Source organism: Marmota marmota, unplaced genomic scaffold (assembly GCF_001458135.2).
Source record: "Marmota marmota marmota unplaced genomic scaffold, marMar, whole genome shotgun sequence".
Classification (NCBI taxonomy): Eukaryota; Metazoa; Chordata; class Mammalia; order Rodentia; family Sciuridae; genus Marmota; species Marmota marmota.
Genome location: NW_025999962.1, coordinates 4,015,098 through 4,028,166, shown reverse-complemented (window position 1 = coordinate 4,028,166; position 13,069 = coordinate 4,015,098). Strand labels below are relative to the sequence as shown.

At 62.5% G+C, this 13,069-nt stretch overlaps 1 protein-coding gene across 1 annotated transcript in view; it reads left to right on the top strand.

Moving 5' to 3' along the window:
• Parvb (parvin beta) overlaps positions 1 to 11,270 on the top strand; it is a gene marked incomplete at its 5' end in the record, with an annotated part of 25,294 nt that extends 14,024 nt beyond the window's left edge. Inside the window, 5 exons of the mRNA XM_015501745.2 lie at positions 190 to 251; positions 1,645 to 1,713; positions 4,344 to 4,445; positions 8,739 to 8,811; positions 10,742 to 11,270. Of these exons, the coding sequence (XP_015357231.2) occupies positions 190 to 251; positions 1,645 to 1,713; positions 4,344 to 4,445; positions 8,739 to 8,811; positions 10,742 to 10,818 (383 nt within the window). The remainder of the gene's footprint in view (positions 1 to 189; positions 252 to 1,644; positions 1,714 to 4,343; positions 4,446 to 8,738; positions 8,812 to 10,741) is intronic.
• Between the last annotated feature and the right edge of the window lie 1,799 nt (positions 11,271 to 13,069).

Below are 13,069 nucleotides of genomic sequence, written 5' to 3'. Positions count from 1 at the left end.
CGCCTGGTGTCGGGGCTCCCGGCTCGCCCAGCCTCCTCGAGGGCGCCCCCTTCAGTTCTGGCAGGAATTAGACTCCAGGCGGGCGGGAGCGTCAGGCAGAGCTTCCCGGGGGGGGGGCGGGGGACAGGCCATCAGGGCACGAGTGCCTCCATCAGCCCCTCTCCCGTCCCCTCCTGGCCTATCTTGCAGAGCGAGACGCCTTCGACACGCTGTTCGATCACGCGCCGGACAAGCTCAACTTGGTGAAGAAGGTGAGCCAGTCCCCCCGCCTCCCCGACCTCTGTCTCGACGCCTGCTGGGCAGAGCGTGCGTTTGAAACCTGGCCGCGGGACTGGAGCAGAATCAGTCAAAACTGGCCACAGTGCGCAAAGCCAGCACCCTCAACTCCGCGGTCCGCTCCCTGCAGGGGCAGCTCCCACCCTCCCGCCAGCCTGCGGGCAGTTCCTGGAGACTTCCCACCCGACCCCAGGGCTTTTCTCAGTGTGGAGTGCTGTCAAGCAGTCACGGCAGTGTCACTGGCCTCCTTACTTCGAAGCCACATTCACAGCCATCAGCCTCTTTGTCTCCAGGCGGGAGCTGGAAGGCCGGGCCTCCCCACCCAGGCATCCTGTTGGCCAGGCCGTGGATGGGAAAGTCCAGCGAGGCTGTGGAGATCTGCTAGGGCGCTGCGCCTCCAGAAGGGATTGGGGCCACCTGGCCGAGGGCCTGGGGACGCCCCACTGGGGAGGCAGCTGTGGGCGGTGAGCCAGGGAGGGAGCTCTCAGGTCAGGACAGCTTCCCCGGATGGATTTCTCAGTGCAGGACTTGTCAGAGCCTTTAATGTGCCACCTGGCATTGCAACTCTCCAAGAAGGAATGGGGTGGACGCGCTTCCCAAGTGGGTTTGGATGGTGAGATTTATGCATCTTCATTTGGGGGCAGGACGTCTTACAGTCCTGTGGAACCCACTTTTGGGAAGTGCCAGTCCAGGCTCAGTGACATCTTTATGTCCTGGAAACGTGACAACAGGCTGTGGGAATCTCCCACGGTCCTCCCAGACGGAGCCTTCCTAGTTTCCTCAGGTCCCAAGTACCCGACCTGGGAGTCCCCGCCCTGCCCCACCCCCCAGCCACATATGGCCAGGGACAGAGCAGATGGGTGGACAGTGAGGTAGGAAGGTTCAACCAGAGTCCTCGCCTCCAGGCTGTGTCCTGAGGCAGGTTATGTGGACCCAGCCTCAGTTTCCCACCTGCCTGGTGGGGCCAGGGGCATTGCCCCCTCTCAGGGGCACCGTGACGGTAACCTGGGCCACCTCCGTGTGACTCAGGGTGGTCCCTGTGTGGAACGTGTGTGGCCCATGGTTACCTTGCTCCTTTCAGTAGGTGGGGTCAGCGGGGCCACCAGCCAGGGACCAGCGCGATCTGGTGGTCTCCCCCTGACCCCTGCTTCCAACTGTCCTTCTCAGGCCCACAGTGGGAGTGGCCTGGAGGGAACCGGGGACCCTGCCCCCTGCCGGGCTCCTCCCCAGGCCACCAGCCACAGCGGGCCGTACGCGCCCCGTGTCTGGCACAGGACTTTCTCACTGAGCCCTGGTGGCAGTAGGTACCAGTGGACACCCCACGGGGCCGGTGCTGTTCCCGACGTCCCCTCTTGCTCTGCCTTGCAGTCGCTCATCACTTTTGTGAACAAACAGCTGAATAAGCTGAACCTGGAGGTGACGGAGCTGGAGACCCAGGTAGGCGGGGCTCGGCCCGTGGGCCCGGGTCTCTGTCCTGTGCGTCCAGCAGCTCTGAGCCTGGGTGGGGCGGGGACGAGCAGGCGGGAGCCCCTGGGTGCTCCTGGGCTGTGGACACAGGGCCGATCTGCGTCCATGGCCTTCTCTGGGCCTGAACTTGCCCTTTCATAAGGACGCAGCCATGTTGCACTGGCGCCCACCCTGGTGACTTCACGTCAACCTCGTGACCTCTGCAGGGACCCTGTTTCCAAATAAGGTCACATTCACAGGTCCTGGGGACGAGAACTCCGACATGTCTGTTCTGGGAGAGGGTCCAACTCTCCACACCCTCCGAGGCTGCACCCCACGCTGTCACGCGCCTTTGCACGTGCACGTCCCTCGGGTCTGATGTCCTGCGGCGGAGGCCGCTGCTGTCACCTGTGGCCCTGTGACCTGCACCTGGCAAATGCTGAATAATTCCCCTCCAGTGAATGTGGATAAAATATTTCTTCTGCAATAGAATGCACACCTCCCGCCCCAAGATAAAGTGGCGCCGTGAAAATAGGTCCTCAGCCTTGGCAGACAGGACGCAGGCTCCCCGGATTAGTCTGGGGCCTTGGGAGCTGTTGGCACTGACGCCTCTAATGCACAGCTGATCCTTCTTAAGCCCCTGGGCGATTTCTCTCACCCCTTTCTCCTCCTTAGACTTCTCTCATTTGCTTTTCTAATTAAAAAAGTAATTCAGGTTCATTGTAGAAATGCCTGAAAGCGCAGATAAGCAAAACAAATGAAAACCATCCCTAATCCCTTCACCCAGGGCTGCGCCCTGGGCTCTGTGGCGCCCTCCCCCTACCCGCGGGGAATGAGCGGCAGCCCAGTCTGCACCGGGAAGTCCCCTGGTCCCTTTTCTAAAGCACATATTTGCGCATCAATTGAAAATGCATCCATTATTTCTGGCAATTTGCTAATGCGGCCCCTGCCTGGCAATCTGCGCGGTCGGCGTGGCATGACGTGCCTGTCTAGGTGCTGAGTTCAAAGGCGCATTTTCTCAGGTGACGGGGTCCCGCATCAGCTGCTCTGTCGTGTGTTTTGGTCCCTAAATACATCAGCTGTGTCCTCCTTATAAGACAGAGGAACGCGTCTCTGCCTGGCCTTTCCTCTTGTCCCGTCCACCTGGGGATCTACATTTTCTTGCTCTGAGTTGTCCCCCACTCAGCCAGCCCCTGGTGACACTGGTCTCCCTGGTCTTGCTCCTGGGACACGAGTACCTCTGTCCAGCCATTTGTACCCTCCTCCATTTCCCGGATTGACTCAGAGAAAGGCAGGCGCCAGGGCCAAGTGGCGGTGTGGGGGCTGCCCCCGCGTCCTGACCGGCGTCCCCAAGCTGTCACTTTTCAGATGGGCCAGCACCGAGCACCAGAAGCCAGGGTGCCTCAGGCTTGGACTCTGCGCTTCAGTGCACATCCGTCCTCCTTCCCGCAGCGTCCACTCCTGTTTCCAACGTCACGTTGTCTGTAAAGGAGGCGGCGTGTCACCCACCGAGCAGCCGACAGGCTGAGTCCAGGGCCCGGCCAGTGCCGCGACCCCAAAGGACTGTCCCCTGTAAACAGCAGCTTCACACTTTCCGTTTCTTAGTGGCATGTCCCCTGCCGTGGGCCAGGGCAGGCCACCACTGGGTTTCTGTCTGTGGGGGGCTGCGGTAGCCTCAGGCAGGCCTTGGCTCCTCAGAGGTCATTTTCAAAAGATGGCGGGTCCTGCTGCCCCTTGTCCTGCCCTCCCACGCCCAGCATCACCTGTTCTGAGGGTGGGTGCAGGACATTTAGGGCCCAGCGGGAAGGGACTCTGGATGCGGGGTGCCACAAAGGCTGGCATCTCCAGGGGGCCCCGGGGGGATTATCCCAGCCATGGGTGCAGCTGGTGCTTAGTGGTGGCCAGAGGGAGAGCCAGCGCACCAGGTGGCCCGTCTGCCCTGCACCTGCACCTGCAGACGCCGATGGGGGGCTTGCTCTTGCTGGGGGTCCTGCCCATCCTTGCTGGCCCTCCCCTGAGACCTAGTGTCAGTAACAGGGACAGTTTCAGACTCATGGCCTCAGCCAGGCTGCTGCCCCTGACCCCAGACACTAGCCTCCAGGCACCTGGTCCTACCGGTGCCTTGCTCAGACGTGTGTGTGCATGTGTGTGTGTCTATGTATGTATGTGTGTCTCTGTGTGTGTCTGTGTCTGTGTCTCTCTGTGTGTGTCTGTGTGTGTGTATGTCTGTGTCTCTGTGTGTGTGTCTGTGTGTGTCTGTGTCTCTGTGTGTGTGTCTGTGTCTCTGTGTGTCTATGTGTGTGAATGTGTCTGTGTGTGTGTGTCTGTATCTGTGTCTCTGTGTGTGTCTGTGTGTGTGTGTCTGTGTGTGTATGCGTGTATGTCTGTGTCTGTGTCTGCGTGTGTCTGTCTCCCACCCCCCGTCTCTTTCTCCCCGTCTCTCCCCACTCTGGGGGTCAGGACCTGGGGTGGGAGCTTTGTCCCATCCTTGCCTTGGTTCCAAACCTGCTGCCCGGGTGAGGTGAGGGCTGGATGATTTGGATCATTTCACTGTAAACGTTTCTCCTCCCTTGAGTTTGTTAAAGTGTTTGCTGGGAATGTCACCAAGGTGTCCCCTGCAGTTTGCAGATGGCGTTTACCTGGTCCTGCTCATGGGTCTTCTCGAGGACTACTTTGTCCCCCTCCACAACTTCTACCTGACCCCGGAGAGCTTCGACCAGAAGGTACGTGTGCGGTCCCCTCCCAGGTGGCCCAGGACCTGCTGACTGGAACCCTAAGCACTCTCCGCAGCCTCGGGGCGTCTTGAGCAAATGGAAGCCGGGGTTGGGGGGGACGCAGCTCCCGGCAGAAGGACTGAGAAGCCATCGTAGCCTGCGAGGCACCAGAGTTTGTCCTCCACCTTCCCTTTGGGGTCCTTTGCGTGGCCTTCTGTGGCTCTGGTACTTGTGATCCCGGGTCAGATCCTGCCACACATCCCTCGGGTTTTCCTGCTCTTTGTGAGTGTCCCCAGTGCCCTCTGGGCAGCTCTGTGGCCAGCGTCTCCCTTCCCCATTCTTGGGCAGCAACATATTCCCAATGTTTTTCCTACTAAACGATCGGGCAGCTTCTTGAAGAGATGCCGACATCCCTCTGTCCTTAGGAGGTGGGGGCCAGGACCCACGGGGACACCAGTGTCCACCACGCTTTTGTCCTTTATGTAAATGGCGTAGGATTTGCACAGAACCCACCCACGGCCCGTGGTGTGCTCAGATCACCCCTCACACCGCCCCACCCGCTGCCAAGTGAGCGCCAGGGAGACAGAGGCCCTTCGGTGCCCAGGGGGACGTCACTCTGCCCAGAGGTCCCGGTCAGTACTTGGTTTAGCTGCAGGTGCAGAACCTGTGCATCTGTATTTATTCTGTGGCTGTTGGCTTAGGAAAACATTCCCAGTAGGCTTCTTGGGGCTGTCCTGGGTGGGGGTGCCCATGCCCCCCGCTGGCTTGTCCTTGTGGGCTCCCCCAGCCCAGCCCGCCACGGCAGCCCGAGTGCCTTGCCGTAAACACTTGGCCACGGATGGGCTGGGGCGCCGTGGCTCACGGCGTCTGTCACTTTATTTTCTCAAAAATGCCAGACCCGTGAGTCAGGGAGGCAGACGGTGTGAGCTGGCCGTGGCAGCCTGAGAAGCGGCGGGAACCAGGGCCAGTGTGGACCATCCTCCTGCTCTGGCCCCGCGCGGGCGGCTGCCAAGTGCCCCCAGGTCCTGCCTGCGGAGGTGCAGTCAGAGCAGAGGAGCGGGCTCGGCGCGGGGCGTCCTGTCCCACCCGGGGTGGGGGTGGACAGGCACAGGCCGCGGGCGAGCCTGGGAAGTTGAGGCCGCGAGGTTGTGAGGAGGCTGCGCTCAGCCTTGTTCCTGAGAGGTCCCTTCTGTGCTGAGACTCATCAGCTGGCCACACTCTGGTTCAGCGGGATCTGCAGCCGGGTCTCTTGCCAAGACGAGGCTTTGTACAAATGTCAGAGGCGCCACCCCTGGCCCCAGCCTTCCTCCCCTGGAATCCAGATGAAAGTCTGCGTCGGTCGCTGCCCTGGCCCGGGAGGCTCCGAGCCTGACTCACCTGTGAATTGGGGAGTGGAGGGGGGCTGGGGGGGCTCTCTGGGCAGCTGCTTGTCCCCTGGAGGAGGGGCCTGCGGCTCTGGGTCCCCAGGGCTGGCTCCTCAGTGGGAGCTCTGGGGTTCTGGTCTTTCCTCACGTCCCTGCCTCCCGTCGTCCTCCTCCTGGGCGAAGGTCCTGAAGCGCTGCTGGCATGTCCCCCGACGATCTGTCTCCTGGTCTGACAGCTGTCTGTGGCCTGGCAGCTTTTCCCATGGGGACTGAGCCACCAGAGGCAGGCTGGTTCTGCCACCTGTGTGCTAGGCACTGCTCCGGTGACAGTGGTGACATGGTTTCCAGTGTCCTGTGCCCCGGGACCACAAGGCACCTTTGGTGGAGGAGGGGCCGAGGGGGTCAGAGAGCAGTGCAGGGGAGGCACCGAGCGCTGCCCCCCCAGGACGGGGCAGCTCAGCCCAGCAGGGCCCTGCCCCACGGTGGGCTGCGCCCCGTGAGGCCTGGGGACGGCTTGCGGCCTTTGGCTCTGCGCACTCCAAGCCCCTCGGGCCCTTCGGCCATCTGTGGGGGAAGTTCCGCAGAACCTCCCGTCCGTGCAGCGCGGCGTCTGGAGACGTGGAATTTATTCCCCGGAGATCCCAGGGAGGGCCTTGCGGTTCCAGAGTGTGTCCCCCTGTGCCCAGCTGATGAGTCCACTCTACTAGAGGCGCCGGTCTCAGGGCGACCCCCAGCCAAGGTCGCGGAGTCCCCGGGGGGAGCTGGAAGGGCCGGCTGCACTCGGGAGGTTTTCTAAGACCCTCTGAAGTGCGGAGAGAAAGGCCGCGCCTCCAGCCCGACGTGGCCACATGTGGCGGGTCCCACAGCAGCCTCCGTTGGGGGGCTCTCCGGGCCTCCCAGGAGCTGCCTGCTGGCCTGCGCGTCCACCCAGAGGACGGGGGTGACGGGCCTGGCATGGTGGCCCCTCCTTTCTGCATTGTCTCGGCCGAGGAGGACCCAGAAGCAAATCCCCCCTCAGAACCCACCCCTCGAGCTGAGGGGCTGCGGGCAGGGTCCTGGGGGGTCTTCCCCGTGGACTCTGCCCTCCGAGGGCTGGGGTGGCCAGGTGTGCCCCCCGGGCTTTCCACTGTGACTGCTGCTGGCGTGCATGCGTACACATGGTGGGGACGTGCGTGGAGCCCTGGTGGTGGCTAGAGGCAGAGGCCCCCGGAGGACAGGTGTGAGCGCTGGACCCGGATGGCCATGCTCGGTGCAGGCTCCATCTCTCCAAGCCTGCACCTCTCTTGGCATGGACGTCCCGCCCCGCCTAGCCCAGTGGCCGCTCTCCCTGCCGAGCTGCCCATCCTGGCTCCAGCCCCGTCTCTGCTCCCAGGGCTCACCCCACCCTTGGGCCCAGAGGCGCAGCCCCCATCCCCAGGTCCTGCCCTTGTCCGTGGGCCTGTCCTGTTTCCATTGGCTGATTCCAATCTGCCTCCAGGATGGCCAGGGAGCCTCCCAGGGCAGCGCCTCTGGTCATCCCGCCCAGCAAGCCTGTGCACATGGCCTGCATCTCTCGGGGCCACACCCCCGTGCCTGGCCGGGGCTGGCGTGCAGCAGGTGCTTTGCTTCTCTGGGCACCCCAAGCTGGGTGCCACTCCCTGAGGGTGATTTTGCCAAACACCTTTTCCCTGGTTAGTCCTTTATTTATTTTTGGCACCAGGGATTGAACCTAGCGGTGCTTAACCACTGAGCCACGTCCCCAGCCCTTTTTGTGTTTTATTTTTTTTTGAGACAGGGTCTTCCTAAGCTCTTCAGGGCCTCATTAAGTTGCTGAGGCTGACTTTGAACTCGTGATCCTCCTGCCTCAGCCTCCCAAGTTGCTGGGATAACAGGCGTGTGCCATGCGCCTGGCCCCAGTTAATTAGTAACTGATGCTGGCAGTAAAATCATTATCTGGGGCTGGGGCGGTGGCTCAGTGGTAGAGCACTTGCCTAGCATGTGAGGCTCAGGGTTCAATTCTCAGCAACACATTAAAAAAAATGAAGATATTGTGTCCATCTACTGCTAAAAATATATTTTTCTAAATTATCCCCTGTTTCTGCTGCACTTACACTGAAATCAGGGGGACATTACTGCTCACGGGGAGTTCGTGGCTCAGGGCCCCGAGTCCTTCCCAGCTGAGTCCTGTGTGGAGCCTGTGGGTTTGGCGGCAGGTGGGTGCTGGGTGTGGTGTGGCTGACCCTGGACGTTGAGCACAGCCCAGCGGCCCCTGGTCTGCTAGTGACTCTCCAGCAGTCACTAGCAGAAGGAGTGCCTCAAGCCCCTTGGAGCGAGTAGCACTAGACCCTGTGGTCACAGGGAGGAGCCACGCGGGGTAGGACAGCTGCATCGGGCAGCGCTGGGCCAGGCCGACTCTGCAGCCACCCTCCAGCTGACTTCAGTTCCAACAGGGTCCACGGTGCCTGTTCAGGGCTGAGCCCCTGCCGCCTGCAGAGCACCGTGTCCTGCAGTTGACCAGGCCACCCTGTGTGTGCCCACTCCTCACAGCCACTGCAGCAGTTAGCAGGGGCTGCTTTGTGCAGGGCAGTGCCCAGGACTGGCTGCTCTGCAAGGATCTTGTCCTCCTTGAGCCTCAGTTTCCTCGTCTGTAAAATGGGATCCCTGCCGCTTCTCCTTGTGGGTCTGGGTCTGGGTCTGGGGCAGAGCAGGCACCGTGGTCACGAGGCCTTGAGACCAGGCCCGTGCCTCCCTCCTCCCGTCCCCCAGCCCCAGATGCCTGGTGTGAGGAGGAGTGTGCCTTCTCTCTGCTCCCTCCCGGGCTCTGCCCCAGGCTCCCTGGGTCCTTGCGGCTGAGTCGAGGCTCCCTCATGCCCACCCTTGTTCCCGTCACCTCATCAGCGGGTCACGGGCAGGCCCAGTGCAGGTGACCACAGGTCCTGAACTGATTCTTCCTTGGCAGGTCCACAACGTGTCATTCGCCTTTGAGCTGATGCTGGACGGCGGACTGAGGAGGCCCAAGGCTCGCCCTGAAGGTAATGCCCGGCCCTTGGCAGGAGGCCCTTGGCAGGCTCCCATGTGGCAGGGACGGAAACCAGGACTTAGAAGTGGCTGGACCCTGGACGTCCGTGTCTCCGGCTCATTTCCCCTGTTCGGGGTCCAGGCTGAGCGTGTGGGCAGGGTCAGCAGGGCCAGTTCTGTAAGAGCCTCTTGTTTTGAAGGACGCGGCCTCTGCCTGCAGACCTCAGGGCTGAAGACCTCTGGCCTTGGCCGCTCGGCTGGAAAAGGAGTTTCTTGCCCTGAGAGGACATTAAAGGCTCCCAGATTTAAGGGGGCCTCCCGACGGCGGGCAGAGGGCGAGGCTCCGGGACGGCACCTTCACATCCCGGCGGGTCTCGGAGGGACGGCCCAGGCAGCCTGAGGGCTCACCCAGCACCCCGCCTGGCTGGAGGTTGTCACCTGTCCCAGAGACCTGAGCCAGCACCTGAGTGGGGGTGGGGGTGCTTCTTAGGGTGCCGACTGAGGTCAGGGTGAGGGTGGACCCAGCAGTTTCCCTGGATATCAAGTTTCCTGGCCTCTGATGCTCCTGGTCTGGGGACCCCAGAACCTGGCACGGCCATGGCATTGGCCGCCCAGTGTCCTGGTCAGTGCAGGAGCTGGGCAGGGGCCCTGGGGGATTCAGGCTGAGCAGCACCCCGTGGCCCTCTTGGGAAGTCGCGGGGTGGGGGGTGCTGAACACCCGAGGCACTGACGGGTCCTGCGTGAAAAAAACCGTGACCTCCATCCCCCCGGGCCCCACAGGAGGACGCCGCAGGGCCAGGAGCTGTGGTCCCGCCTGCACACAGGAGGGCCCTTGGCTGGGAAGACCTCGCCTTATCTGGCGGTTCACGGGGGCCTGGGAGCCCACAGGGACACCCAGCGCATCTGGGGAGAGGCTGGGTTCGTGGGGCCCCAGGAGGGACTCCCGTCCTGCTGTGGGAGCCACATGGTCCTGTGGGTACCAGGGTCTGGTGGGGCACCCCGATGTGGCTTTTGAAGCCTTTTGATGTCAGATCTGGGCAGCTGAGGGGGTGTAAGTCCTGTGACCCCGTGAGGGTGGGTTCTGTCAGGACAGGGAGCAGGGTGCTGGCTTACACCTGCACGTGTCCCCATGTTGGCCGCCTGATCTCTGTGGCCTCTGCCCTCCCCACTGCACCTACCCTGGCTTTTGGGGGCTGGGGTGACCCAGGGGGCCAGGGGCTCTGGGCCCCCCACAGAGTACTGGAGCTCCCTCAGGTAGGCAAGCCATTCCCGGCCGCCATCTTGGTCTTCTCATCTGCAAACGGGGGAGGGCAGGAGGCCGTGCCAGTGACCCACCTGGACAAGCTGGGACCCCAGGTCCCGGGGAGGTGGTAGGTCCAGAGCCGACTGCGCCTGCCGTGTGTGGCTCTCAGGACTAGTTACCCACAGGGCTGGTGCAGGGTGGCCCTCGACATAGGGGGCTGAGCTGAGGGCCTTCAGCATCACTGGGTTAAGAGGAGAGGAGGCGGGAGCCCAGACCATCCAAGTCACGCATGTGAGGCCACAGAGCATGTGAGAAGAGCCAGGTGCCCAACTCCCAACAAGGTCCCCTCCCCACCGAAGACAGCAGCCCACACTTAGAGTCCATGGGTCCGTGCGTGTTATTGGAGTTGGCCTTCCATCCGGGAAGTGCCCTTGGCCACCTGCCCACCCATCCTTGAACATGTCCTGATACAGATCCCAGGAGGCCCGTGTGCTTGTCCCCACAAAAGGTGGTGGCCCTGGTGGGGGCTCTCCACGCAGCCTGTGTGTCCGGGGATGATCACGCCGGGGTCTCCTGCATGCGCCGGCCAATAGCCTCATGCCGAAGCGCTCAGCTGTGCCCATGGTGGCTGAGAGCCCGTGGTGACCCCAGGCAGGGCACATTCTCTCCTCTGCCAATGGTGTCTCTGTGTCCTTCTGCAGATGTGGTGAACCTTGACCTCAAGTCCACCCTGCGGGTGCTGTACAACCTGTTCACCAAGTACAAGAACGTGGAGTGACGGGGACCCCAGACGGCGCGGGACGGTCGGGGCAAGAGAAGCGGGGACCGTGCCCCAGGCCCAGGCCCTTCTCAGGGAGATGCCCTGCTCCGCCCTGGCTGTGTGGCCCCTCCCATCCCTGCCTGCTTTGGTGGCCATTCACCTGCTTTCCTTGCAACCCTGCAGTGGCCAAGACCTCGGAAAATGCAGCCTCTAGACACGGCTGGGCTCCGGGTCTCCCTCCCTCCCTCCGGGCAGGCCGAGGGGTTGACTGTGTTGTCAAAAGATGACACGGAGAAGCTCGGGCCCAGCCTCCGCTGGCCAAGCTGCCGCTCCCACTGGTGGCCTGGTCTCTCCGTCCACCCTGGCTGTGCGGGGCTCGGGCATTTCCCCGGCGGGGCTGCCCTTGGACGAGGGGCCTTTTTGACAAAAGGGTTTTGCAATTAAAAAACTCAACTCTCACGTCCCCGGAACCCTGGGTGTGACACAGTGTCCTCCCTCCCTCTGGTTCCCGTGACTTCTTGGCCACTCTGTGTTCTTACTGACCTTTAGCGTGAGCTCCCAGGACCCGTGCCCTGCCACAGGCAGAGGGAGGATTGGCTGGGGGCGTTCCTTGGCTTCCTGCAGCGGCCCAGGGCTGGTCAGGAGTTGGCTGGAGGCGGCTTGATCCCGAGGCCCGTCGGGGGATGGCCCTTCGGGGATGGCCCGTGGGGGATGGCGGCCTGTTCCTTTGCTAGGCCCGCAGGGCGGGAGGCTCAGAGTACAGAGGATCCACGTCCCGTAGCTTGGAAGCCAAGGTCGAGGGGCCAGGTGGCCTCGTCCTTGGCCGCGTCTCCCTGGTCTTCACAGGTCCCCCTCTGCCAGCGTCTCAGTTAAGGACACAAGTCACACGAGGCAGGGCCCGCCCACATGACCTCATTTCCTTGTTACCTCTTTAAGGCCCATGTCCAGATGTGGGCACACTGCAGCCCTGGGCTTTGGGGCTGAATTTAGGGGACACGATACAGCCCATGAGGGGGGCATGCAGTGTCCATCTCTGTCCTCACGGTGCTCCCATGGCATCTCCCTCTCTGTGTCACCTAGTTAAGCTCTTCACCCTGGTCACCTTGGCTTGGAGAGGAATGGCGTCCCCTCAGCTGTGTTCTCTGGCCGGGCCCTGGCCGCAGGGCGTCCTGCTCTGTGGCATGCCCTGGCCCTTCCCCTGCTGTCTCCTCCTGGCCCCTGCCCGGCCAGCCCCCTCTCCAAGCTCTGTGTGCTCATTAGCAACAGGAGGACAGGCCTCTCCGCCTCTTAGACCCCCGCCCCCTGCAGACCAGGGCTGGGGGTCAGGGTTAATGTTGATTGAAGGTGGGGCTGAAGGCTGAGAATGCTCTGAATGTCCTCCCTGGCTCAGTTGCTAGGCTGGGATGGGTTGAGAAGAGCATTTTGATGGAGGTGGTTTCCCAGCAGGAGAAAGAAATAATTAAAACGGCATTACGGCATCTCCTGCGGGATGCAGTGACATTAAAGACCTCCTTGACAAAATATCCGGGGCCGGAACATTCCGCGCTGCCTTCATGACTCGCACGGAGCCCTAGCCGCCAGGGCCGGTGGCCTGGACCCACCCGGCCTTGCTCTCAGGCGGGCCTGGGTGGGGGCGTTGCTCATCCCCAGGGGTTTCGGGGGCGAGGGGGACGGAGATGAGGATCTGGAGAGCGCACCTGTGGCCTCTTAGCCAACTCGGGCAGCTTCAGCCTGATCCACGTCATCCAGGGGGAGGACGTGGTCAGCGGGAGGGGCTTCAGCTTCTGGAGCAGCCCCTAAAGCCCTGCTGGACACTCGCCTAGCCTCAGGTCAGGCCACTCCCCACTCTTCCCTTTCAAGAAGGACACTTTGAGGGGCCGCGGATGTGCGGGAGCCGGGCAGGCGGCTGGCTCACAGCAGGACCGGTAGAGGCTGAGGTTTAGGAGGCAGGGTCTCTCCTGGGGCTGTGGGTGCAGACGACCTGCAGGGTCCCTTCAGGTCTCCTTGTTCTTGATCCCTGCCCGGCCTGGGTGGGAGAGGGAGGGCCGGCTCTGAGGGCCCCTGTGCCGGGAAGTTCTGGAAGGTTCTTCCTCCTTCCAGGCCACATCCTCATGATGATTGTTCTCTGAAGAGGGGCCTGGCCCATGGCAGCGAGGTGAAGGCAAGGCCATTTGTGTCCACCCGTGGGGGCAAAGGCGTGGACAGCCCCTGCACAAGGAGTCCCGGGTTCCCAGGCTCCTGGGCGGGGGCTGGTCCGGCCCCTGGCCTG